At 39.0% G+C, this 26,858-nt stretch overlaps 1 protein-coding gene across 4 annotated transcripts in view; it reads left to right on the top strand.

Moving 5' to 3' along the window:
• The window catches only part of Ophn1 (oligophrenin 1), a 396,257-nt gene that overhangs the window by 232,548 nt on the left and 136,851 nt on the right, over positions 1-26,858 (top strand). For all 4 annotated transcript variants that reach the window (XM_087599762.1, NM_001107848.2, NM_001434037.1 and 1 more), the window contains 3 exon segments: positions 2,073-2,106; positions 2,612-2,674; positions 4,070-4,144. In XM_087599762.1, coding sequence (XP_087455888.1) covers positions 2,073-2,106; positions 2,612-2,674; positions 4,070-4,144 — 172 coding nt within the window.

Raw genomic sequence — 26,858 nt, 5'->3', positions numbered from 1 at the left:
CGAGTCCAGTTACCTAGAACCTATGTGATGGAAGGAGGGAACTGACTCCCACAAGTTGTCCTTTGACCATCACATGTATTGTGACATGCACACCCCTCCCCTAACACAAATAAAACTATATGTAAAAGAAATTAAGAGTGTAGTAGCCAGCTCTGAGATTGCATTGCTGCTAGAAGTGGAGTAAGGTGTACTTCCCAGAGACTTGAAGCTTGGCAAGCAAGGAGCAAGGCGCTTCTATGTCCATCCCTCTCTTACACATGCCCTACCCTTAGCTGCGTGAATATCAGAATATATTAGAGGCTAATTGTGGAGAATGATGCTAAAATATAGATCCTCTGAACATGTATCCTCCCCAGCTTGACTGTGGCTGACCCCACTGAGCCCTTGTTTATAAAAGTCACAGCAAATGCTATTCAATGAAGAAATGCCTCTCCCTGAAATAATTCTGAGGACTTAGATATGCAGTACTTTTTCCTTTGAAAAGGAGGGACTGGGCTTAGTTCTTCCAGCCTCACCTGGTGTTACTGTTTTCTTAAACACCAAAACCACTGATCATATGAGCCATGTGTACTTTTTTTACTTTAAGTGTATCAGTTCACCATTTTACTATTAATGGGAGCTATTTTGTGGTTGGCTCTTTTCCCCCCAATGTCTTAAGATGCCTCATTATGTTATTAAGTTATTCAAAATTGATCTGTTTTTGTTGTTGTTGTTTTTTGTTTTTTGTTTTTTGTTTTTTGGTTTTTTTTTTTTTTTTTTGAGCTGGGGACCGAACTCAGGGCCTTGTGCTCTTCTGCTTGCTAGGCGAGTGCTCTACCACTGAGATAAATCCCCAACCCTGATCTGGTTTTTTAATGTAGGTAATCAGGGCTAAAAACTTCCACTTTAGGACCGTCTAACAGTGTCCCATGTTTTGATGCATTGCATTTTGATTTTTATTAAATTTTAGGAATCTTTTGATTTTCTTTTTATTTCTTCATTGGTGGATTTATCATTAGATAGTTGTTTAATCCCCATGAACTTGTATATTTTCTATGATTTCTCTTGCTGTTGATCCTAGCTTCATGGCATTGTTTTTGAATAAGCATCTCTTTGTATTTTAGTATACAATCCATTTCAAAGCGAAATTCGATGGGTTAAGTATGTATGGTCTGTAGAATTTGGATGGAGTGTTCTGTACATTTTCATTTCATCTATCTACGATGCCATTTACTTTCAATGGTTCTGTTACTTTTTGTTTTGTCTTGCTTTTTTGTTCAATTGATCTTCATGATGGTGAGAGTAGGGTATTGAAATCTTTCAGTATTACTGTGTTTGGGTTAATCTGTGACTTTTATACCTAATGGTATTTGTTTTGTGAAATAGGATCTGCCTGTGTTCTATATGTAATATTCATATATTTGGAATGGTATCAACCATTTTAGTGTTAATGCCCATTACCTGGGTGTCCTTAAGAAGACCACTTCCTTTTCTACCTTTTTTTAGTATAGAATAGTTTATTCAGGGCATGGGAAGGGGAGTTGAGGGAATAGAGACAGAGAAAGACAGAGAGAGAGGGAAGGATGGAGGAGAGAGAGAGAGAGAGAGAGAGAGAGAGAGAGAGAGAGAGAGAGAGAGAGAGAGAGAGGAGTAGAGGATGACCATGAGCACGTGGAGGTGGGGGAGGGGAATGGGGGGAGAGAGAGACAGAGAGAGGGGGGTTAAGGAGCAAGGGGACAGAGCAAGAGCAAGAAGGCAAGATAGCAAGAACCACTTCTCTTTTTAAAATGTATTTTTGCTCCCCCCCCAAAAAAAACCTGCCCTAAGCTTTACTTAAATTATGTCTAAGGTGAATCAGCTGCAGCTTCAGCTGTGTGAACCATGTGAACATTCAGTACAACTTTTAGGTGTTGCATTTTCTAGAGATCTGGGTAAAGATAACTCTGTCTCACCTCCTTTTCTTGTTACAGGTCTAGCATCTCTAATGATTTTGATAGCCTATCTAGGGAATGAACTGGCATCCTTTTTGAGTGAGTGAGTCACAATAGTGAGTCACAATAACCTAGTCTTTGTTGGTTTTTCTTCTTTTGTAGATCTACCACAGTCCTATAACAAAACAGGAAGAAAGTAAGTCATCCCAATTTTTACCCTATGGACATCATAAGCTCAAAGCTGTCCCATTGGCAGCAAACGCTGGCATTGATGACATGCCCCATTCAAGCAAAACTGTAAAATGAAACCTAGCCTTGATTTGGAATTGCATATTGATTGAAGTAAGGAAGTTACACCATTGAAACTAATGGTGTGACTGCTACTGTTGATCCAGAGAAATACATTATCTCCTCCTTGTTGTAGACAGATGGTCAAAATTCTGTGGACTTCCACAGTAGCATTTCCTATTTGGCATTGCTCATGTTTAGGGTAGATGTGATATAAAGGGTTAAGCAGAAGCACTTTGTGTTATAACTGTCTAAACCTACCCTGAGAATGGCATCATTCAGTCTCACAGTGAGTGGAGATGTACACCTGCCCTCCTGGTTCTCACTGAAGTTCCTTCCCGAGCCTCTTGAATCTTGGGTAGAAACTGCGTATTATGCAATGAACTGACTCTACTTTCCTTTCCTTTAAACAGTGGAGCTGAATGAAGTGGGGTTCAAGTTTGTTAGGAAGTGCATCAATTTTATTGAGACCAAAGGTAAGATTGAAAACAACACTTTGAAAGTGTTGAATTTGCACTCCCCCTCAACACCTCTGCTTTTACACTAAGGAACTTTCTCTAAAGTAAGAATCGTGTTATCTGATGCTCCGTACCCATCATCAGAATGGCAGCTTTGTATAAGGCTTGTGTTTACCACTTGAATTGGTCTTTGGCCTTGGGAGAATGGAGCCTAAACATGGCATAGACTAAAGTCTCCTGCAATAGCCAGTTTTATTCAGAGCCCCAGACAATTTATATTGTAAGGGTTAAGAAGAGTCACACAAGGAAAGTGTACAATCACAAGAACAAACCTCATGTGGAAAATCACGTATTTCCATAGAAGCATATAAAGAAATAGTGGTACCCAGTTTTGATGAAGTAAACTCCCTCCTATCCACTAGAGCTGCACAAAGATACCTTCCAAGAACAATTCCAGGTTTTTGAAGAAACAGGTGTCACAGGACTCTTGTTTTCTTGGAGCTTTCTCACAAGCACCCAGAATTTCCCTTGCACAAGTCCATTCTTGGACTGTGTTTTGATAGCTTGTACACTGGACACAAATTTTAAGATTTCAGCCAGTTCTAAACTGGCTTCCATTATAGCGTTCCTCATCCAACCATAGATGCATAATTTGTGGTTTTCTCTTTTAGAGAGCAAAGCCTTGGAGTGGTGTAGAATGCATTCTGAATTAGCACCTACTGTCCCTCAAGCATTCCACTGACAGTCCCATCTCAAACAATCGAGAACTCATCTTCTCCCACATATTGTTTTAATATCAGTTTAAAAATTGATGGGTTCACATCTAAACTCAGGGACATGTAGAATTAGCGCACTTCTCCACTGACCTTTAAACGACCTTGTTTCCTTCTGAGGCTATTTAGAATGCAGGTGGCTGTGGTGTATAAATCGTTGTTTTCTTTGAAGCATTGCATCAGCCTTTCTCAGTGGAAAAGTGGCCTTTTACTTCACTTTTGCTGTCTTCCAATCCTCTCCTTTCTAATCATAGCCCAAGAACAGCTTGGGGATGGATATCACCTCTGTATATTTCAATCGCTAGCTCCCTTCTGACCTGGAAGACTGTCCCCCAGCTACCTGTGGCAACTCATTGAAGCACATGCCTATTTACTGTAGAGTGTGTTAGATAAACTGGGGGTGGGGTGGGGCGGGTGGGTAGGAACAATCAAATGGAACCGTGACAGATCTTTGGATGTATGATAATGACTGTAGGATTGTTCCTCTGTGACAGGAGAGGGCTGGAGAACTAGAAGAGAGAAGGAAGAGCCTCTCTGTTGTCTGTGAACTAACATCAGTGTACAAAGCTTCCTTTTTCTGCCTTGGGGACCTTGAACACTGGAGCAATACTAATAAGATAACCTGGTTTTCCTTTCCTAGGGATCAAGACAGAAGGGTTGTACCGCACTGTGGGCAGCAACATCCAGGTTCAGAAGCTGCTCAATGCCTTTTTTGGTAACAAATTTACATTTTTTTTTAAAAATGGGGTTAGTTTATACAGAAACTAGTGTGACTGAAAGAGAAAGACACATTTCTCTGGAAGGTTGAAGAACATTTTAAATTTGAGTTGTGGTCTTGTTCTGTTGTTCAGGCTAGTCCCAAATGTTTATACTCAAGTAATCATCCCGCCTCAACCTCCCAAGTAGCACCATACCTAGCCTGTAGAAAATTAAGAAATATTTTTAGAGGTGAACCCGACAAATATTTTACATACTTAAGAGTAAGAGACCATCTTTCATTGAATATATGTCTGTCACCTCTCATTCTCTTATCCTGTTCATTCCTCAGGCCCAAAAAAGCCAGCTCTGCCACCACACCTCTGCTCAAATTTCTCTGGCCATGATCATTGCACGCATGCGCACTTCTACCAAATCCAAGCAGCACTCTTCTCTCTGCTTTCTTTGCTCTCTGGCTTGAACACATTCTCCTTGTGGGAACTATCTCCTTACTTGACTCCCACGATCCAATACTCTCCTCATTCATTTAACTTTGTATTACTCGTTCATCAGTAACCCTTCCTGGATTCCCTTCCCCCCACCTTATAAAGTTTTAAAGATATTTTCCAGAGTTCTGTCTTGGGCACTCTTACTTTTTCCTTTACTGGGTGATATTTATCCTGGATATGGGTTACATTTTTCTTTTAAACAGTATGGCCTCGTGTGTGCGCGCGTGCGCGTGTGTGTGTCTGTGTGTGTGTGTGTGTGTATGAGCGCACACTCATGCGCACAAGTATCTGTACATGGCTATGTGTATATGTGTGTCTTGTAATCTTCTTTGGATGCTGTTATGATTTATGGAATGTCTTATTTTCATGAAGTCAAAGACCATTGAGGTAGGGTTGTTGTTGCTGTTGGATTTGTGTGTGTGTGTGTGTGTGTGTGTGTGTGTGTGTGTGTGTATGTGTGTGTGTGTGTGTGATTGTTTTTGTAGGGTATCTATTCAAATGTTTTTGGAAGTTTGTTAGGCTAGACATAAAGTATTCTCTACTGGTTTGTTTAGACCTGCTAGTAAGTTTTGATGTCTCTGTGTCTTCATTCTTACTTATTAGAATGAAAATTTGGGGCTGGGGAGATGGCTTAGTGGGGTAAATCACATACCATGCAAGCATGAGGGCCCAAATCTGGTTCCTCAGAACTCATAGAAGCCAAATAAGGTAACACCAGTGCACCTGAGGCAAAATGAATAGTGGAGACAGGAGAATTCCTGGAAGCTTGTGGACCAGCAAATCTGACACAGTGAAGAAGAGATTATCTCAAAAAGTTTAGCTTGTGAGGAACAGCACCTGAGAGGGTGGGTGTCCTGACCTCCACATGAGAGCCGTGACACTCAGTCCTACACTCAGGCAGGCGCAAACAGGTACACAAAACCAAACAGACACATTATATACAGATTATACAGATACATTCAAAAGACAACATAAATGTCTGCTTGCTCTGGAACTCCTGGCATTTTTCAGCATAACGCCCCATTGTTTAACTTTATGTTCTTCTTTTGCCTGGCTTGTGGAGTTCTCTCTGGCGTTCTCATTTATGTACAGCTTTGTATTTAGCAGCTGACTCAAGAGGATGCCTAGGTTTTGGCCACTGCTTTGTCTACCTAAGCTCCTTCTTCTTAGTCACTGTGCTAGGTACATTTTTCTTCCTGTGGCGTTAGGGATGGAAGTCGGTTTGTTATGCATTCCTGAAGAACTGTCTTCCACTGAGGTGTATCCTTAGGCTGTGGCTTGGAAATTCTAGCTAGCTAAGCTTTCCAGAAGTTTGTTTGTTTGATCTCTTCAGTTGACCAAGACTTTAGCTTGGGTCCTAACTCAATTTGTTATCCAAAAAGTATTTTCAGATAGCAAGCTGTGGTGATGGTAAGGTTTTCCTTTCTGTGTCTCTCTGTGTCTGTTTTGTCAGCCACAGTCCTGCACTAGTAAGTCTTGATCCAGTTGCCCCGCTATATCTGGGAGTGAAAAAAAATCCCTCTGTGTGTTCGATACTAGCATTTATGTGCTGAAGTCTCAGAATTGCCATTCCTGACATCTGTGTGTATGCTGCCAATTAAGCCTGCCCTTCTCAGCCTTCCTTTGGTCCTGGCACACATGGGAGTGTGTGCAGACTATCATCATTTGTGTCTGTGTAGCACACTAGGGATAACCAAGGCAGTAAGCTGTAAAGCTCAAGGAATCAACACTAGACACTCTGCATACACTCTTTGTGTAGATGGCCCAAAGGTACGTGCATTTTCCGTGAGTAACATGAAACTGTTTTTTTCTTCACTGCAAGCCATCATCTTCCTTTTGAGACTGGTGGTGAGGTATCTGAGAAGCTAATTTTGACAGTGTCACAGAACGAATTGTGTGGAAAGCCAAAGCCTAGATAAAGTGCACAGTTTTTATATTTTCTTTCAATATGACAAAGGAGAATGGAGGACACAAGTAGAATCGAGGTTGTCTATCAGGTGACCTTGACATGGAAGATTCCCTGGTTATCCTGGAAGGCTTAGTGCAATCCCGAGGTGCTTTAATGCGGGGGAGGAATTCAGAAAAAAAGAGTCCAGGAGAGAGAGCACATGGGGATACAGCCCAGTGCTTCTGGAAGAAAAAGAGCTGAAAAAGAAACCCCAGAAGCCAAGGAATTAAGTTTCCTCTCCAGGAGAGGTGTAGCGCTGCTACAATTCCCTGTTAGCTCCATTTATTCATTCTGTCTTTAGGAGATCTTTCCCACTTAATTTGTTGACTTTATTCTCATGGGCTCTCATTATAACCATTATTTATGATTTTTCACAGCACGATGTTTGTAAAACTGCTCTAGCCTCAAATCAATTTTCTGATGTAATCAGCTAAGCTGCCTGAAATTATTGGGACGTACAGCAACCATTATACCCTCTTTTTCTTAGTCCGCTGACCCTAATCACTGCTTCGTAAAAATGAAAATGTCATCCTGCTTTATTTCTCCACAGAATAGGAAATATGTGTGTGGTTGGGCAGAGTCTTGCAGTGAGCTTTGCTCTAGCACAGTGTGTAAACATATATTTGCATGTCATACATTTAAAAGAAATGTTGAGATAAAAATTTTCAGTAACGCATAATGGGGACCATTTTGCCCCCTATTGGGTACCAACTTAGGTCTGGAAAAAAAAGTCAATGCTGGTTATTTTATAACAGTTGGTTTCCTGGCAACTGGAACTCCATGGTATGACATATTGTTCTGTAACCTGAGGCTAGGAGTGACATTGCATCATAGGACTCTGTCCTAGAAAACTGGACTTGTTCCATGGCTTTCCCCCCTCTGTTCTAAGGACTTCAATCTGTGAAATTGTCTAGCTTAAATATTGGAATAGGGAAAGAAACGTGTTTTTTCAGGGTAAGAGAGATTGAATTACATCACTCATTAGACATGTTTGAGACATCTCGATGTTGCCAGGGAATAGACTAATTTAAAACTTTGCTATAGTAGAGAACGAGCAATTGCCAGTGTGGTTATAATAAACTTGTAGCTTCAGTCCCTGTAAGGGAGGGGAAGACATTGGATTCTGATGGCAGTGAATGATGGCAGTGGCAGTAACAAGGTGAAACAACTTGCCAACATGATGTAAAGCAAAGGGGCCCAACCTCCCTGCAGCCCCCTCATATCTGGCCCACAGCTAGAAAGTGCTACTTGCAGTCAGCATGGATCTTCCCAGTTCAGTTCACGTAACCAGGAAAATACCTCACAGATGTTTCCAAAAGCTTGCCTCTGTACATTGACCTTGAACTCAGATTTGCATGGCCCTGTCTCCTGAATGCTGGGATTAAAGGCATGGACCACCATGCCTGAATTTAATATTTTCTCTAATTGTAGCTTGCTTTATACCAGGCTGTCCTTGAACCCAGAGATCTGCTTGCCTCTCTCTCCTGGGATTAAAGATGTGTACCACCATGTTTGGACCATGTTGCCCTGAGATCACAACTCCCTTAATCTGTTATCTCCTCAAACATAGGATTCAGTTCCATTTCACTTCCTGATGCCCCTTTATTATTTGACCATAGATTTTATATTTTTCCTTTCTCAGCTTGCTACTTTTCATTAAAACACTCTTCATAAGATTAAACCAGAGAACAAAGTCTCTCCTGGGCTTTTTTTTTTTTTGAGACTTTCTTTGTCAATGGAATTAATATTAATCTTTTTAACTTAGCCTCAGGTAGACTGTTCAGACAAGGCCAAATAGCAGCCACATTCTTCACCAAAATACCACAAAAACAGTCTCTTAGCCACATACTAACATTTTTCTCCATTGAAAACTCTCAGGCCAGCAGGCCTACATAGTTCAAATCACCCTGAGCACCATGGTCTTCTATATTCCTACTAGGATGGCTCATTAAGCCCCACTTAAAACATTCCACTGTTTCTCAAATCCAAAGTCCCAAAGTCTATATTCCTCCAAACAAAAACATGGTCAGGCCTATCATGGCAATACCCCAGTCCCAGTACCAACTCATTCTTAGTTAGGGTTTTACTGCTGTGAACAGACACCATAACCAAGGCAACACTTATAAAGAATATAGCATTTCATTAGGGCTGGCTTACAGGTTCAGAGGTTCAGTCCATTATTATCCAGGAGTGAGCATGGCCACATTCAGGCAGGCCTGGTGCAGGAGGAACTGAGTGTTCTACGTATTCATCTGAATGCCACTAGGAGAAGACTGTTCTCATAGCTAGGAGGAGGGTCTCAAAGCCTACCCCTATGGTGACACACTTCTTCCTACTAGGCCACACCTTGTAATAATGCCACTCCCTGGTCCACGCATATTCAGACCATCACAGCATCAATCCCCTCCCTGTCTTCAAGTGACATTGTTCATTTGCTTGCTAAATGCATGTGGTTTTCCTTGAGCATAACTGCTCTTTCCTGCTTAGTTCAGGGTTCATTATTTTCCAACCCTTATTCAGATTTCTGGTTTTTTTTAATTATTTCATGCTACGGTATCCCTTTAGTGGAGCAATTGCCACCTTAGATAAGAAAAAAAAATGTCATCTATGAAGTCAGACAGTTTTGTTATTCCTCTATATCTGTGTACTTGGGAATTCTGCTAATACCTAAAGTTCTGTTTTGATATTATAAGGGAAAGAAATGACTAAATGACTAGTTGTCAAAGAGCGTTCTTTTTTTTTCCCTTGAGTTATAGCCTATGCAACAACTTCAACAATTTTCAGAAAAATGACAAGGCAGAATGAAAGGGCTTTGAGATTAGGGACAAGACTTGTGACAAGGTTGTTGGTAGACCTTGTTCATTCCTCTGGCACTGTGTTCTGGCTGACAAGGTCTAAGCTGTGGCCAGGCAGTCGTTACCCTTTGTTTTCTTTGGTAGAGTGGAAGTGGAATTCTTTTACCTGTAAATCCATGTCATGCTTTTATAAATGCAGTGAGGGTGTAGGACCTTGCTGCAGTATCTGCTACTGCTTGTCTTTGTTTGCTTGTTCTTTTTTTTTGGGGGGGGGTGCTGGTGTTTGAACCCATGGTCTCACACTTGCTGGACAAGTGCTCTGTCACTGAGTTTTTCCCCCTAGTGTTTTTGCTTGTCATAATTGCTTTTAGTTGCACCCTGATTCTCATTTAGACTGTCATGTTCTATTCTTCAGTAGCACAGTAGCTTACGAAGTGAAAGTTTATGCGCGCGCGCGCGCGCGCGCGCGCGTGTGTGTGTGTGTGTGTGTGTGTGTGTGTGTGTGTGTGTGTGAGATGTTAAAGTGTGGGTATGTGTGTGCTAGTGTGCTTGCCTGTGCAAGTTCTCCTAGAGGCCAGAGACTGACCTCAAAATCTTCCTCTCTACCTTACTTAGGATTTAGTTATTTTATGCATGTGTGTGCCTGAGTCTATGAATGCATATTACACACATGTGGGTACCAGTAGAGTCCAAACGTGGGTATCTGGTCCCCTGGATCTGGAGTTGCAGACAGTTCTGAGCTTTCTGACATGGGTGCTGGGAATTGAACCCAGGTCTTCTGCAGGAATAACAAGTGCTCTTAATCACTGAGTTGTCTCTCCCCTTCCATTATTATTGAGACAGGGTCTCACAGAGGACCTGGAGGTCACTGTGTTAGCTAAATTGCCTGGCTAGAGATTCCAAGGATGTGCTGATACCTCGTGCAATGTCCAGGGCTGAGTTTCAGACACACACATGCTGCCATGCCCACCATTTTACATGAATGCCGGAGATCCAAACTCAGGTTCTCATGTTTGCACAGCAAGGCCATTATCCACAGAATTATCTCCACAGTCACCCTTACAGCCTCATTTACAACCACACAGTTAAGCACTTATTTTTCACTAATTTTGTACTTTTCTCTCTCTTATTGTGAATATCCTAGTGTAATATAAACATTTGGGGTTTTATTTTTGTACTGTTTCACCATGGAAAGGGTGTTTTTCCTGATTCTCAAAGAAAGGAACCAATTCTTAATCTTGCTTGCAAATCACACATACACTCATAGTTGTGGCGTGCAGGATTTTAATGTAATGGAATGTGACTGTGGACAATTATACCCTCCACTGCTCTCTGAAATACTTAGAAAATTCTCAATTTGAGTCAGAAACTATTGCCATCAAATTACCTGAGCGATCTTTAGGAGTTCTTCATAAACAGAAGAAGCAGCAAAACTTTTAAGGTGAGGTCTCTGTTTTTAGAATTAACTTCAGTCCTACCAAGGAAGCCTATGGGCTAGCCATTACATGATATAGTCTTCTTTAAAATGCCATATATGTGCTAGTATCGCTGTCTCTCTTATGTACACTAACTGCTTATGTCTTTTAGATTTTGACGAAGTCAAATAAAAATGTGGTTCTCTTTCCTGTTCTATGTGGCCATGCCTCTCTGCATTCTCTCTCACTTTTCCTCAATCCCTTATTTCTCCCTGTACCTCCCTTTTATCCTCCTCCCATTCACTATTTCCCCCATAGATACCTCTTTCCCTTGCAGTCTCTTGCCTCAGGTCTCTCCATGATCCTTCAGTCCTTAGGTGGGGGCCAGCTCAGTGTGTATTTGTAGGTGTGGTGGTGCTCTGAGCATAGGAATGTGCAATCCTACAGAAGGAAGCTAATACAAACCTTCCAAGTTAGTCCTAAGACTTTATCAAACAAATCACTAGTACGGTCCTGTCTGTTCTTCATTCTAATGCCCATGTTGTACCTATTAACCTTGTGGATCCACACCTGCTGTCTTCAAGATTCCCCCAGTTACTCAGTTTGACAGTTGAATTCCTTCTTGCCTGGATGAAATCCCTGCTATAAAGGCTGCAGCCACCAGGCTTCTGATTTGGGTTCTAGATAGGGGATTTTTTTTTTAACTCCATAGGTTTGTTTTCAGAATTGAGCTTTAAGTGAAGTTATGTTCCTAAAAAAATGGTGGAGGACCATTGCCAGCTTTTGTAAGTCAAAATACAAGGCTTTTGTTACAATTAAAATTCTCATTAAACAGACTTACAGATGCATGACAAAAGCTATTGTTTTTGTGAAATTCAACTTAATTGGTCATTTTAAATTTTATGTGGCTATCAATCTGGCGCCCTGTTCTACAGGATTGTATCTAGTCCTCCTGGGCAAAGATTTTTCTATTTAAAATAACAACAGTGTCAAGCCCCAGAAGTGTTTTATGAATTAGATTTGCATCCTGATAACTTGATGATCCCCTAAGCCCTACTACAATAGACTGCTAATCAAATGAATCCAGGTTTGTTATTTAGAGCACAGAGTAAAGCCACTACCATGACAACACTGTCCCCATAACCTCTTAGGAGGATCAAAGGTCGGGGTACATATTTATAGTGCTTTTATAATCTGGTTTCAGCAAGTCGTCGTTGGGATCTGAATGCTTAAAATCGGATAAAGTTAATGATCTGATTTTTATATTAACATTATATCACAGCTTGTGACTTATGTCTTAAAGGGCTTTGAAAGAAACTTTAAAAAGTAAATAGGCATTCAACATGCTCGTTTTCCAGCTGTTCTAAGAAGTCACTGTTTATCCAGATGAGAGCTACTTGATAGCTTGTTGTTCAGATAAATGGATTTCCAGGAAGTTTCTGAAATGAAGCTGTTTGCAACTTCTATGTACTAGAAGGAATTTCCTGGAATAGTAATTCAAGTTAATGTAGAGAATTAAAACATAAACTCATACTATTCAAGACGGTAAATTGTATGGTTGCCTCTGGTTTATTAAGTTTTTATTTTAGTGCTTATTTTTCAGCCCAAGATGCCTTTCAAACTTTTCATTTGAATGTAGTTTTAGTCTCACTAATTTTCTATGGTGTCTCTAATGCAGAGGTATCTAACACTTGCATTTATTAAGTAAGTAATCCACCCAGCTTATCAACTATGCATGTCCTTGAAACTTAGTAGCCCTTTCATTTTATTTAAAGATAGGAAAAATAATGTGTAGGTTACCAATAAATTAGCATAGCATCTCTGAAGAAAATATAAACCTATTTTATGGGCAACAAACAGGATCATCTAGCTGTGCCTGTATATTAAATTTCCCGTAGAATTATTCAAGCCACCACTGAGGGTTATCTACTTTTAAAAAAAATTGCTTTTTACTTTGAATTGTGGTAAAGCGTATGTAATAAAATTGTGTTAACTAGTGTTTGGCAATGTTAAATATATTGTACAACTAATATCTAGAGCTTTTTTCACCATATACAACCAAAAATCTACACAATTAAGGAACGACCTTCCATCTTTACTTTCCCTTAACTCGTGGAAGTGTAAGTCTACTTTCCGTTTGTGAATTTGACTTCCCAAGAGTCAGGGGACCTCATATATGTGGAACACTTAACACCAGTTTGTGTATTGCTTGCTTATTTTACTTGGAATTATCTAGTGAAGAGTCACTTAATATTGTATTATATATCTAAAATTTTAGCCCTTTTAATGTTGAATAACATTTCATTATCTGTGCTATATGTTCCACATTCTGAGTGTTTATTTATCTGTTGATAGAGAGTTGAGTTGATTCAACCTTTTAGCTGTTATGAATAATGGTGATATAAAAATAAATGTATAAATATCCATCCCATCAAGATTCTACTTTTATGTCTTTGACTATATAACCAGATATGGAATTGTTGAATCCTATGGTAATTCTATTTTTGTGGGATTTCTTTTGAGAAACCACAGTTTTCTATAGCACCACTTCTTTATTTTTTTAAGAGTTTCTTTATTTTTATTTAGTGCGTACGAGTGTTTTGCCTATGTGTATGTTAATCATTTATATGCAGTGCTTGAAGAGGCCAGAAGAGGGTGGTGGTTCCCTAAGAATTGGAGTTATAGACAATTGTAAGCTAATATGTGATGTTCACTTTCGTTGCTACTGCATATCTAACTCCACTACTTATGAATCCTAATAAAATATCTGTTTTCTGATGGTCTTAGGTGATCCCCTGTGAAATGATTGCTTCCTACAGGTTGAAAACCACTGAGCTAAAGGGCATGCAAGAGTATCTTATTGTGGTTTTAAAATTGCATATCCAAATGCTGGCTTTGAGTACCCAGTTCTTTTCCTGCTGTAGCCTCCCAACTTTTTTCTTCTTTTCATTAGTTATATGGGTGTCTGTAATAGACCAATCCTTTTTGAGTTCATTTTTGTAGACAGTGTATTGGACAGGTCCAGCTTTATTCTTTTGTTTGTAGATAATGTCATTTGTTAAAGCACTGCCTTTTCCAACCCCCACTAAATGGTCCTTATGCCCTTGTTAAAATAATCTCAGCATACTTGTGAGAGTTTCGTTTGAAGTCTTCTTTATTGTACTGCTGTGCGTGTACACTGTTTTGGTTCTTCCAGCTTTGTTAAAGACAAGATGCACTGGATAATTAAAAGGATATTTTTGTTCCCCTCTTGCGGCAGGGGGAATTTTCATTGTTGAGGAATTTCTCAAGAAGAAGTAAATTTGAGATTTTATAGAGGCAGGCAATCAAGGGAGTCATTGTGAGGTTTATATGAGTCATGAAGAAGGGTGGACATGTCTCCTATATGGAAGGGTGGAGTGATTCTTTGAAATTATTTGTTTTTCAGATCACAAAGGCAAAGGGGATCTCCCAGTCATTGTGAATGTTTCCTTGGGACACGGGGTTCAGGCAAAGTTCAACGACTTGCTATATTGAAGTCAACTTTCTTTGCTTTGCCTGAACGTTGAACACACCGTAACAGTGATTTGTTGTTTTCCTATTTACATGTTTAAATAGGGAAAGAATCCTGTTTTGGTTAAAGAGTTACTTTTCTTTTTTTAGTTACTCCACGACTCATTTTTCCAATTAAATACACTGTAAACACTGTGTGCTCAGATTATTCCTAGTTTTCCAAAACAATGCTGTGTGACTCAGAAGGGACTTTTAAAGACGTACTTAGAAATCATATTTATTACGTTTACAATATAAAACTTGTGCCCGAAACTACAGTTTTACAGTTGAAAACTCTTACACATAATCATCTCTAACCCTGCTTCTTCTTTATCCTGGAAGAGACTTTAATAGCTAGTTGTCTGAGCTTTGATCAGATGTCTCAGTCACAGGAAACTCGTTTGTACTGGCACATGACCCGTGGCTTTTGTCTGTCCAGTTTATTCCTGCCAGCATAGCCACTCTCTATGGGAGCCTTAACTGGATTAAAGTTAAGTATGGGTGTGCCATTCTGCTGAGACAGAAGAGGCATTAGAATATAAACCATGAAATAACAATCCTGGGTACAAAACAAATCCTGCGTAGAAAACAAAAATGGATACTTGGCGGCGGTGGGGGCAGGGGTAGGGGTGTGTCTCATTGATTGTGGGGACAATGCGCTTACACTTCAGATAAAAGTCAGTTTGGCCTATAGGATGAGTTCTTTAATTTGGGTCCAGGGAAATAGCCAAGCAGGTTTTCCATAGAGAATTTCAAATGATGGGTTTAAAGCAACCAGGCGCAAAATCTATGTGGTTTCAGTGTGGGTGGAAAGTTGACACTGGTATATAAGAGCAGTCTGTGCAGGGGCACAGAATGAAAGGGTAGGTCATGTCTGATATATGGTAGGAATATTGGTAGTTGGATCACCACACTCAGGAGCTTGCTAAACATGTAGAACTGGAAGTTATGTTGAAGGTAAAGTACTAAGCCCTGCTTCAAGCATAAGAAGGTTAAATGTTCAAAATAGAATCTGAGAAAACAAAGTTATATGACTTCATTATAAAGTTATAAGCCTATTAAAATATCATTGCTATGAATGTTCTAGTACACATCATTAAATAAACATCTTTCATTTTTTGAGACAGGGTTTCCCTGTGTAGCCCTGGCTGTCCTAGAACTCACACTGTAAGCTAAGCTGGCCTCAAACTCAGAGATCACCTGCCTCTGCCCACTGAGTGCTTGGATTAAAGGACTGTGCCACCCAAGTATGCCTTGGCTAAGTGAACATGCCTTTAAGTTAACATGTGCATGGATGTCTGTTGCCAATTCACTTAGAAGGAGAATTTCTGGTTCATAGAATATTCATGTGTTTAGGTGTAGAAACAATTTTTTATTGAGATATTTTTTACAGATCATAAAACTGCTGATTTGAAATGTATAATTGAAAGTTTTTCATTAACATTATCATCGAGCAATCCACTCGTTCTATAATCCTGTTGTAGAAAATTTCCATAACCCCATTAGTATCTACCTCTAGTGTTCTACTTAGTTTCTGGTAGTATATTTACCTTTTCTGAATATTCATAAAATTGATCTTTGTATGGCCTCTTTCACTTAGCATGCTATTTTCTAAGACATCAGTGATAGTAAACAAATGCTTCTCTAGTTCTTCCCTTTCTGCTGCTGGATAGAATTCGCTGGTCTAGGTTGCTGCACACATTACTGTGTTTCCGGATTAATGATCATTTGAACGATTTCCAGTTTGGAACTATTTTGAGTAAATGTTTGTGTCTTAGTCGTGGTGTGGGTGTATATCTTTATTTTTATTGGATAGATACCTGAGGGTGAAATTACTGGGTTGAAGAGTAAATTGATGTTTTAGCTTTTTGAGGAGACATGAAAATATGTTCCAAAGTAGCTGCACTGATAACCGTTTCTACCCCCTTGTGCCTTAGGGTTCTTGTTTCTCCACTTCTTCACTGACATTTACTATTGCCTGTCATATATTTATAAGACTTTACAAGAGTCTGAAGTGCTATTCCGCCATGGCTTTCATTTGCCTTTATGGCTGATAGTACTGAGCACTGTCCGTGTATTCTTTAGCCATCTATGTAACTTACTTGATGAATGTCTGACTATATATTTTTGTTTTCAATTTTTTAATTTTTATTAATCACTTTATTTATATTTCAAATGATGTCCCCCTTCCTGGTTACCCCCCAACAAATCCCCATCCATCCCCCCTCTCCCCTCTCTCGTTTGCCTCTATGAGGCTGCCCCCCCCCCCCATTTACCTACTACCACCTCACCACTCTAGTATTCCCCTTATGCTAAGGCATCAAGCCTTCCTCCTCTCCCATTGATGTCACATAGCCATCTTCTGCTACATATGCAGCTGGAACCATGGGTTTGTCCATGTGTAGTATTTGGGTAGTGGTTTATTTCCTGGGAACTCTGCTTGGTTGGTATTGTTGTTCTTATGGGGTTGCAAACTCCTTCAGCTCCTTCTTCAATCCTTTCTCTAACCCCTCCATTGGTGACCCTGTTCTCAGTTCAGTGGTGAGCTGCGAGCATCTGCATCTGTCTTAGTCAGGCTTTGGGTGAGCCTCTTAGGAGACAGCTATATCAGGCTCCTATCAGCATGTACTTGTTGGTATCAGCAATGATGTCTGGGTTTGGTGGCTGTTTATGGATCCCCAGGTGGGCCAGACTCTGAATGGCCTTTCCTTCAGTCTCTGCTCCACATTTTGTCTCCATATTTCATTTTGGCAGGAACATTTCTGGGTTAAATTTTTTGAGATGGGTGGGTGACCCCATCCCTCAACCAGGACCCTGCTTATCTACTGGAGGTGGTCTCTATAGGTTGTGATCTCCCCTTTGTTGAGTATTTTGGCTAAAGTCATTTCCATTGGCTCCTGGGAAGCCTCTTGCTTCCCTGGAGTCTGGGACTTTCTAGTTCCTACCCCATATAGTTTGATCACTTACCTTCATTGAGCTATCAGCCCTCTGTTAAGAATTGTTTTTTTTTAATTAGATCATTATTCACAACCTGTTGTTACACGTTTGTTTTACTTTTTAAATAAACTTTTAATTAAAATATAATTGTGTCATTTTCTCCTTTACTTTCTTCCCTCCAACCCATCTCATGCCCCTGCCTCTCAAATTCATGACCTCTTTGTTGTTTGATTATTATTGTTACATATATACCTATATAAATACAGCCTGCTGAGTCTGTTCAGTCCTTTTCATGTTCATATGATTTCAGGGCTGACCACTTGGTATTGAATAACTAACTGTGAGATTCATCCCTTGGGAAGATGAATTCTCCCTGTTTCAAGCCATCACGTCACTATTTACCTGCAGTTCTTTTCCTACTAACAACCTTGAGAGATTTCCTCCTTCCATGATAGCATGACTAGGTGTTGTCTTGCTTAGGTCCTGGTTAGGCAGCCATATTGTTGAGATACCATGGATGTAGGTCTCCTGACATTTCTAGGACATATAATCATACAGAAGAATTATTGTTCCTCTGACTTTTATAATCTTTCCATTATGCTACTCTAGAAAAGTGCCAATAATAGATTCCTCACCACCTCAGCCCGCCACCCTCTACCATCCAACTTCCTGTCTTAGTGACTTCACTTTGCATTGACAATACTTTACTGATGAGACTACACATTATTCCTTGAGAGTTTTTCTTTTTTAATTTATTTTTATTGGATATTTTTATTTACATTTTAAATGCTATTCCCTCTCCCAGTTTCCCGGACATAAGCCCCCTATCCCATCCTCCTCCCCTTCTTCTATAAGGGTGTTCCCCTCCTCTGCTATCCCCCCTTCCAGCCTCCCCAACATTTCCCTACCCTGGGGGTCCAACCTTGGCAAGACCAAGGGCTTATCCTTCCACTGGTGCCCAATAAGACCATCCTCTGCTACCTATTAAGTTGGAGCCCAGGGTCAGTCCATGTATAGTCTTTGGGTAGTGGCTTAGTCCCTGGAAGCTCTGGTTGCTTGGCATTGTTGTTCATATGGGAGCCCCTTCAGCTCCTTCAATCCTTTCTCTAATTCCTCTAGCAGGGGTCGCGTTCTCAGTTCAATGGTTTGCTACTAGCATTCGTCTCTGTATTTGTCATGCTCTGGCAGAGCCTCTCAGGAGACAGCTATATCAGGTTTCTGTTAGCATGCTCTTCTTAGCTTCATCCATCTTATCTAGTTTTGGTGGCCGTATATATATGGGCCACATGTGGGGCAGGCTCTGAATGACTGTTCCTTCAGTCTCTGCTCCAAACTTTGCCTCCATATCCCCTCAGAGAGTTTTTCCATGAACAATGAGCCTCCAAACCCCTTTTCCTCTCTGTTCCCTCCTTTGTATACACTGGGACCCTCTCTCCAGGCAAGGGGTATTTTGTACACTTCCTGGCTCACTTTGCAATCAAGAAGCCAGGCTTCTCTGGATATGTTTATAAAGAAAAAAATAACACTTAATTTCCTTTATTTGATTTATCTCTAGATTTTTTTTGTATATGGCATGTATTGAAGGTCCAGGTTCTCCCCCTCTCCCCAATACTCAGGTATTGAACCCAGGGATTTGTATAGGATGCTAGGCAGTTACTCTGATACCGTTATAGCACTTTGGTTTGTTTATTTTAGGGGGACAAAATTTTGCCATGTAACCCTGTTATGAAACTCCCTGTCTTGCTGCCTCAGACTCCCAAGAGCCAGGGTTATATTTATTTGCCACCACAACTTGCTTGAAGGCTTTTTAAAAAATTTAAATGATCAAATATCTCAGTAGCATAATAATATCAGACTTACTTTCTCTACTGAATTTTACCTTTGGGAAAATTTAATTAATTATGAATATAAGAATTTTTCTAGCCTCTCAGTTCCATTCTCTGATTTATATATTCATCTTCACATAAATAGTTGTAGAAATCAGAAAATGAAAGTCCTTTCAGCTTTCTTTCTACCTTTGCAAAATTGGTTTTACTGTTGCATGTGTTTTGCATTTCTGTTTAATTTAATGTTCTTGTCAATTGCTATGAAACAGCTTGTTAGAATTTTTATGGAAATTGTATTGGATATGCAAATTAATATTGGGGAAAATTGCCATCTTGACCCTTTCAAATGAAATGAGGACACATTTAATTTCCTTTTACAAAGTTTTCTCTATACAAAAAATTTACTTTGAGATATCTCATTCTTTTTATTATATAGTGCAGGAAGTTTCTATATTAATTCTTTTTAATATTATTCATTAATCATATGTAGAAATGCAGTTGCATTTGTCCAGTGTAGTGTTATACATGTTAGGCAAGTACTCTATGACTGAATATAAACCTAACAATTGAGTTTTGTGTATTGACCTTGTGTCCCATAATCTTATTGAACTTTTTTATTAGGTCTGATAATTTGAGTAAGAGGAGTTTTTAGGATTATTTATGTATGGAACCATGTCATTAGGAAATAAATCTTAAAGGACTTGGGAGATAGCTCCATAATCAAGAGTGCTTATCACACAAACCTAAGGAATGGAGTTTAGATCCCAGTATCCATTCGATAAGCTGGTTATCTTCACAAATGATTGTAACCTCAGCACTAAGTGTGGCAGAGACAGGAGGATCACCTTAACTGAATTCCAGCCTAGTTGAAAAGGTATGACGTCAGAGTCAGGGAGAAATTTTCCTCAAAGGAATACATGGACAGTGATAAACCATGACACCTTGTTTTTTGCCTTTGTGCATGAACCTGTGCATACATAAGTACATATATTCATGTATAAACATGTGCATACATTCATAAAATGCTTTATAAAAGAAAATAAAACAATGCACAATTAAAATAGAAAAGACTGGGCATCTTTATCTTTTCTTCACTCTTAGAAAACATTTCTTCCTTCTCCTGTCATTTATTAGGTGAGAAAGTTCTCTTCTAATTTATGTCTGTTAGATTTTTTTGTTATTATAAACCAACATTGAATTATGTCAAGTGGATTGTGGTATTATGGTTTTGTCATTTATTTTATGAATATGCTTTATTGCATTATTGAATTTTCAGATATTAAACCAGTCTTGTATAGCTGGATAAATCCTAGGTGGCCACATTAAACTCTTTTATATCTTTCGGATTTATTTCCTAATATTTTGCTGCAAATACTTGCATTTATATTTAGAATACATATTGCTCTATACTTCTTTTTAGTGGTGGTAATTTTTTTTGGCTTTGCTATGATGCTGTCTTTGTAGGATGAGTGGACAAAGAGTGTGCATCCTATTGTTTAGAATAACTTGATTATTGGCATTGACTTTTTTAACAATAAAATAAAAAAAGAAAAGTAAAAATTTCTGGGCCTGGACTTTTCCTCATGGCAAGATTTTAAATGGCTGATTAAAAATGTTCTAGGACTCATTTAGCTCTATATGTCTGTATATGTTTTAGTATAATTCTTTTTAGGAAGATTTTTAGGAACAAGATTCTTTCCATCTTGTTGGAATATAATTTGTTGGTGTGTATTTGCTCATAATATTTCTTTATAATCCTTTTAGTTCCTTCTAAATTATTAATGTATACTTTTTAGAGATTTATCTTCACTGATGTGTATGTAACTGCTACATGTGTGGGTACCCATAGAGACCAAAAGAGGGGATCATATGCTATTCAACATCCTCTTACCGTGTTTTTCTGTTTGTGGCTTTGATACAGGTTACAGGTTATATATGTAATACACACACACACACACACACACACACACACACACACACACACACACACAAAACCTGATGAGATCTGATGAGTCCATTTACTGTTGTTTATATGCACATGATTCCAGGGATAATCACTTGGAATTGGATAACCAATTCTGGTTCTCATTCCTGGAGATGACTAATTTTCTTTCTCTCAGAAATGCTTAGTTGCCTAAGGTTTTTTTGTCTAGGGTGGGATGCTTTGATAACAGCCTTCCATGAGAGCATGTCTATTGGTGGTGGTGGTGCTCAGGTTCTGGTTTTGCAGCCATATTGTTGAGGTCCCATGGATGTAGCTCTCTTGTCATTTGCAGGAGATAATCTCACAGCACATACTTCTTGTTCCTCTGGCATTTACAGTCTTTCTCCTCTTCTCTCACGTTACCTGTGCCTTAGGGCAATAGTTGTGCTACAGGTGTGTCTGTTGGGGCTGGACACCCCATAATCAGTTGATCTCTGGAGATTGACCAGTCATGGTATTTTATTATGATATTTCAAAGAGTAGCTTCTTTGATGAGGGATGGGAGCTCTGATTATCTGTGGGAATAAGGATATGCATTTAAAAAATCAGAAAGGAATTATGCTGATCTAGTAAAGTATAACCTCATTAGCTCTTAGAAGTGGGGTGGGTTTACACTTCAAGGCATGGTTTCTGCCCTATTGATTGGTGTATAAATCACAGTTATACCTCCATTAGTTACTGCCAAAATATGAATGCCACTATTGCAATTCTAGGGATATTTTGCCATGCTAGATATTGTGGTTCCTAGGTGTCACAGCTGGTTAGGACTACTGGTTGCTTCTGTCCCTTGACATCTTGTACAGTACCTTCTTGTAATAGAAAAGCTAATACTTAGGTTGGAGCCTTTTTAGGTCAGGACTTCTCAGATCCTTCAAGTACTTTGTCCAAAGTGTCTTGAGCAATAAGAAGTTAGCTTTAGTCTCTGGGAGGCAATCACGTGCAACAATAATAGCTTTTACTGTTTTGGGATACACACACGCACGCACGCACACATACACACACACGATGCATTATATGTAGTTTTATGTAAATAAAGATGATCCCTTATGGCTTTTTCAAAAACATTAGTTTTTCCCCTCTCCTCCTTCTCGGTTTACCTTTCTCTCTCCTGCCTAGTTACTCCTGACACCCGTTTTTCCATTTCTCCCTCCATGTCACTTATATTCTGCCATCCCCCCTCTCTAGTGCCCCTTTCTAACAGTTCCTTTTCCTCGCTACTTTCCACTATTACTCTAGGTGGTCTATTCACATTTGACGATTTAGGCAACAACATGGGATGTTTGTCATTACCCAATATGTTCTTTTCTCTTTCCATCTATTCATCTGCAAATTTCATGATTTCGTTTTTAAAAAGCTGAGTACGAGTCTAGTATGTTTATGTACCACATTGTCATTATCCACTGTCACTTATAGGACGTGCAGGTTGTTTCCATTTCCTTGCTGTTGTGAGTAGCGCAGCAGTGGATGTGGCTGGGCACGTATTCTGTGGAGCAGGATGTTAAGTCCTTTGGGCAGATGCTAAGGAGTGGTTCTAGAACATATGATATTTATTTTTAACATTTTGCGAGTTCTCCAAACAGATCTCCAGAAGGCCTGCACAAGTTTGCAGTTCTAACGACGGTGAATAAGCTTCAGCGATCCCAGGCATGGGCCAATAAGCCCCGGCCCACATTAGTCATTTATTTTTACTCATCTGTTTTTTTTTTCATTAAGTAAATATAGTTTCCCATAACATTTAATTTACAAATTTTCACTGCATATATGCATTTTATTTTCTTAGTTTCTACTCTAAAAGTTAAAACTTCTCCCACAATCTGTTTAAATATTGTGTCAGTAATGTACTCAAGAGCTACTTTCTTCCCCCATTTTCTTTCCAGTTTTTTTTCTTTTTTGGGTGCTATTTTTGTTATCTGTATTCAACAATATTATAAATATAAACTACATTGTTATAATTATATTAATTCATATGATTTTTACATCTGAAAAAACTGAAGAGTGGAGAGCAAGTATATATTTATAAAATGTGCTATATTAAAGTTTCCATTTAGTTTTTCTAATTCTTTTCATTTCCTCCTATAGATTCCAACTACATATGTCTCCCTGTCCCACACATGTTCTTTCTGATATTATTGTGTAATATGTTTTATTCCTTTGTTTTGGGTCTAATAGTCTTATAGCTTATATTTTGCACTCATACCAGCAATGAGTGAGTGTTCTACTTTCCAAGCATCCTCACCTGCACGTGTTATCATGTTCTATTGATTTGATCATTCCGACCAGGGTAAGTTGAAATCCTAAAATAATATGTTGAAAACTTTTAAGTGTTTCTTAGCTATTCGTGCCTCATCTTTTGAGAACTTCATTTATTTCTATATTCCATTTTTATTTTTTCCATTTTTTATTATTTTGTTCATTTACATTTCAAATGTTATGTCATTTCCTAGTATTCCTTCCACAAGCCCCCTATCCCCCATCTCCCTGCCGCTATGAGGGTGCTTCTCCACCTGCCCACCCATTCCTGCCTCAGTGCCCTAGCATTCTCCTACCCTGAGTCATCCTCATCAAGCCTCCACAGGACCAAGGGGCTCCCTTCCCATTGATGCCAGATAAGGCAGTCCTCTACTACATATGCAGCTGGAGCCATGGGTTCCCACTATGTATGCACTCTTTGGATGGTGGTTTAGTCCCAGGGAGCTTTGGGGGGTCTGGTTGTTTGATATTGTTGTTCTTCCTATGGGGTTGCAAATCCCTTCAGCTCCTGTAGTCCTTGCCCTAACTTTTCCATTGTGGTTCCTGCGCTCAGTCTGATGTTTGGCTGCGTACATCCACATCTGTATTGGTCAGGCCCTGGCCTGTAGCAGTGGGGGAGGGAAACTGGGGGTTGCCACTAGAAAGTCCTAGATGCCAGGTACCCAAGAGTCTCCCAGGACCCAGCAGGGATAGCAGTAGCTGAAATACCTGACAAAGGGGAGAGAGAACCCGTAGAGACCATATACAGAGGTAAGACAAGGTCCCTGGTTGGGGGATGGGGCCACCCGCTCATCTCAAAAATATGAATCCAGAATTGCTCCTGTCTAAAGGAAATACAGGGACAAAGAGTAGAGCAGAGACTGAAGGAAAGGCCATCCAGAGACTGCCCCACCTGGGGATCCATCCCATTTGCAGACACCAACCCCAGTCACTATTGCAGATGCCAAGAAGGGCTTGCTGACAGGAGCCTGATGTAGCTGTTCCCTATATTCCATTTTTTCATTAGGTTGTTTTCTTGACCTATTAATTATTGGGCTTAGATCTACTATTGGTGTCCTGTTCAGAAACTTCTTTCCTATGCCAATGAGACAGGCCCAGTGTTAACCTGATAAAGAGAAAGTACACAGTTTAGGTTTTATGTTGCTTTTCTTCATCCATTTGAAGTTGGGGTTTGTGTGGGCTGATACATAAGAACCTGTTCTCAGCTGTATGTATGTTACTCTTAATACAACCATCCAGTTTGACTGACACCATATTTCAAATACACTGCTTTGTCTCTAGTGTATACTTTTGGATTTTTTTGTCAAAAAATCAGGTGTCCAAAAGGTGTCCATATGTGTGTGTGCTTATGTCTTGGTCTTCAATTTTACTACACTGATTACCCTGCCTATATTTAGGGCAATGCAGTTCAGTTTTTGTTACTATAACTCGGTAATAAAACTTGAAGTCTGCCAAGGTGGTACCTCTAGCAATTCTTTTTATTATTATTCAAGACTGTTTTAGCTAACCTAATTTTTTATGTTGTCCTATGAAGTTAATAATTGTTTTTTCAATTTCTATGATAAATTGTGTTGGAGTTTGTGCGTGCGTGCATGTGTGTGTGTGTGTGTGTGTGTGTGTGTGTGTGTGTGTGTGTGTACATGTGTGTGTGTGCGTGTGTTGGAGTTTTTAATGGGAATTTTTTGAATCTGTAGATTGCTTTTGGTAGGATGGCCATTTTCATAATATTTATTCTGCTGATCCATGAGCAAGCACAGGAGGCATTTCCATCTTCTGATGTCTTCTTCAATTTATTTCTTCAGGGTTTTAATTTTTTTATTTTACTAGTCTTTCACTAGCTTCTTTAGAGTCATTGAAAGAGATTTTGAGGCTCTTATGAAAGATACTGTATCCCTTTCTTTCTCAGTTTGTCATTTGCATATAGGAAGACTACTGGGTTTTGTATCCTGCCCCTTTGATGAAAGTATTTATTATCTGTAGACATTTTCAGTAGTACTTAGAGTCTTTTATGGAATAATTCATATTATCTGAAAATAAATATATATTGACTTCTCTTTGTATTTCTGTCCCTTGATCTCCTTCAGCTCTAGCTAAGACTTGACATACTATATTGAATAGTATTGATGGAGAGAGTAGCAATCCTTGTCTTTTTCCTACTAATTTTAGCAGAAGTGCTTTCAGTTTCTGTACATGTAGGTTAATATTGTGGACATGTAATAATCTGCCTTTGTTATGTTGAAGTATGTCCATTGTATCTGTGGTCTGTCTTGGACTTTTATTATAAAGGTATGCTGGATGTTATCAAATGTTTTTTTCTGCATCTAATCAGATGATCATGTGATATTTGTATTTTTGTCTGTTTATATGGTAGATTGCATTAATTGATTTATGTATGTGGAGCCATCCCTGCATCTCTGGGATGAAACCAACTTGATCGTGGTGGATAATCTTTTTGACATAATTCTTGGATTTGGTTTGCAAAATTTTTTTGAGTTGTTGCATCTAAGTTCTTAAAGCATATTGATCTGTCATTTTCCTTTACTGTCGTCATCGTCATCGTTGTTGTCATCATCGTCATCGTCGTCATCGTCATCATCGTCATCATCATCATCATCATTTTGGTTTGGTCTTTGTGTGGTTTTGGTATCAGGGCAATAGTGGCTTTATAAAAAATAATTAGGAAATGTTTCCTCAGATTTCAGTTTGTGAAAAATTTGAGGAGGTTAGACTTTAGTTCTTTGAAGGTCTGGTATGATTCTGCTCTGAATTCATCTGACCCTTGGCTTTTCTGGGGATGGGTTACTGCTTCTGCTTTTATTTCGCTGGGGATTATGGGCCTGTTTAAAATGCTTATTAGATCTAGATTTAACTTTGGTAGATTGTATACATCAAGATTCATCCATACCTTTAGGTTTTGCTAGTCTGGTGGAATATAGATCTTAAAAGTATGTTTTTATGATTCTCTAAATTTCCTTAGTTTCTGTTGTAAAATCTGCCTTTTCATCTCTAATTTTATTAATTTGGATATTCTTTGCATCCTTTGGTTAACTTTGTAACGATTTATCTGTATCATTGATATTCTCAAAGAATCAGTTCTTCCTATCTTGTTTTTTTTATATTATTTTGGTTTGTTTTTATTTCACTGATTTCAGCTCTGAGTTTATTTCTTCCCATCTATTGTCCACGGGAATTGTTTCTTACGTTTTCCAGAGCTTCCAAGTATGTTGTTAAGTTATAAATGATTGCCTCTTTGAAATGCCTTCATTTAGGTTTGGGTATATTATCTTTTCATTTTTATTAAATCCTAAAACATTTTTATCTTTTCTTGATTTCTCTCTTCTTTCATTGATTTGTGGTTGTTAAGCTCCCTGATTTTGCATATTTTCTGCCATTTTTTCTCTAGTTGCTCTTATTGGTAGCCAGCTTTAATCCATGGTAGTCATAAAGATTGCAATATGTTATTTCATTTTTTATATCTGTTGACACTTGCTTTGTGCTCTAATATGTGGTCATTTTTTGAGAAAATTCTATGGGCCAC

Source organism: Rattus norvegicus, chromosome X (assembly GCF_021556685.1).
Source record: "Rattus norvegicus strain SHRSP/BbbUtx chromosome X, alternate assembly SHRSP_T2T, whole genome shotgun sequence".
Classification (NCBI taxonomy): Eukaryota; Metazoa; Chordata; class Mammalia; order Rodentia; family Muridae; genus Rattus; species Rattus norvegicus.
The sequence above is the reverse complement of the archived record's forward strand: the minus strand, read 5'-3'. Positions and strand labels throughout refer to the sequence as shown.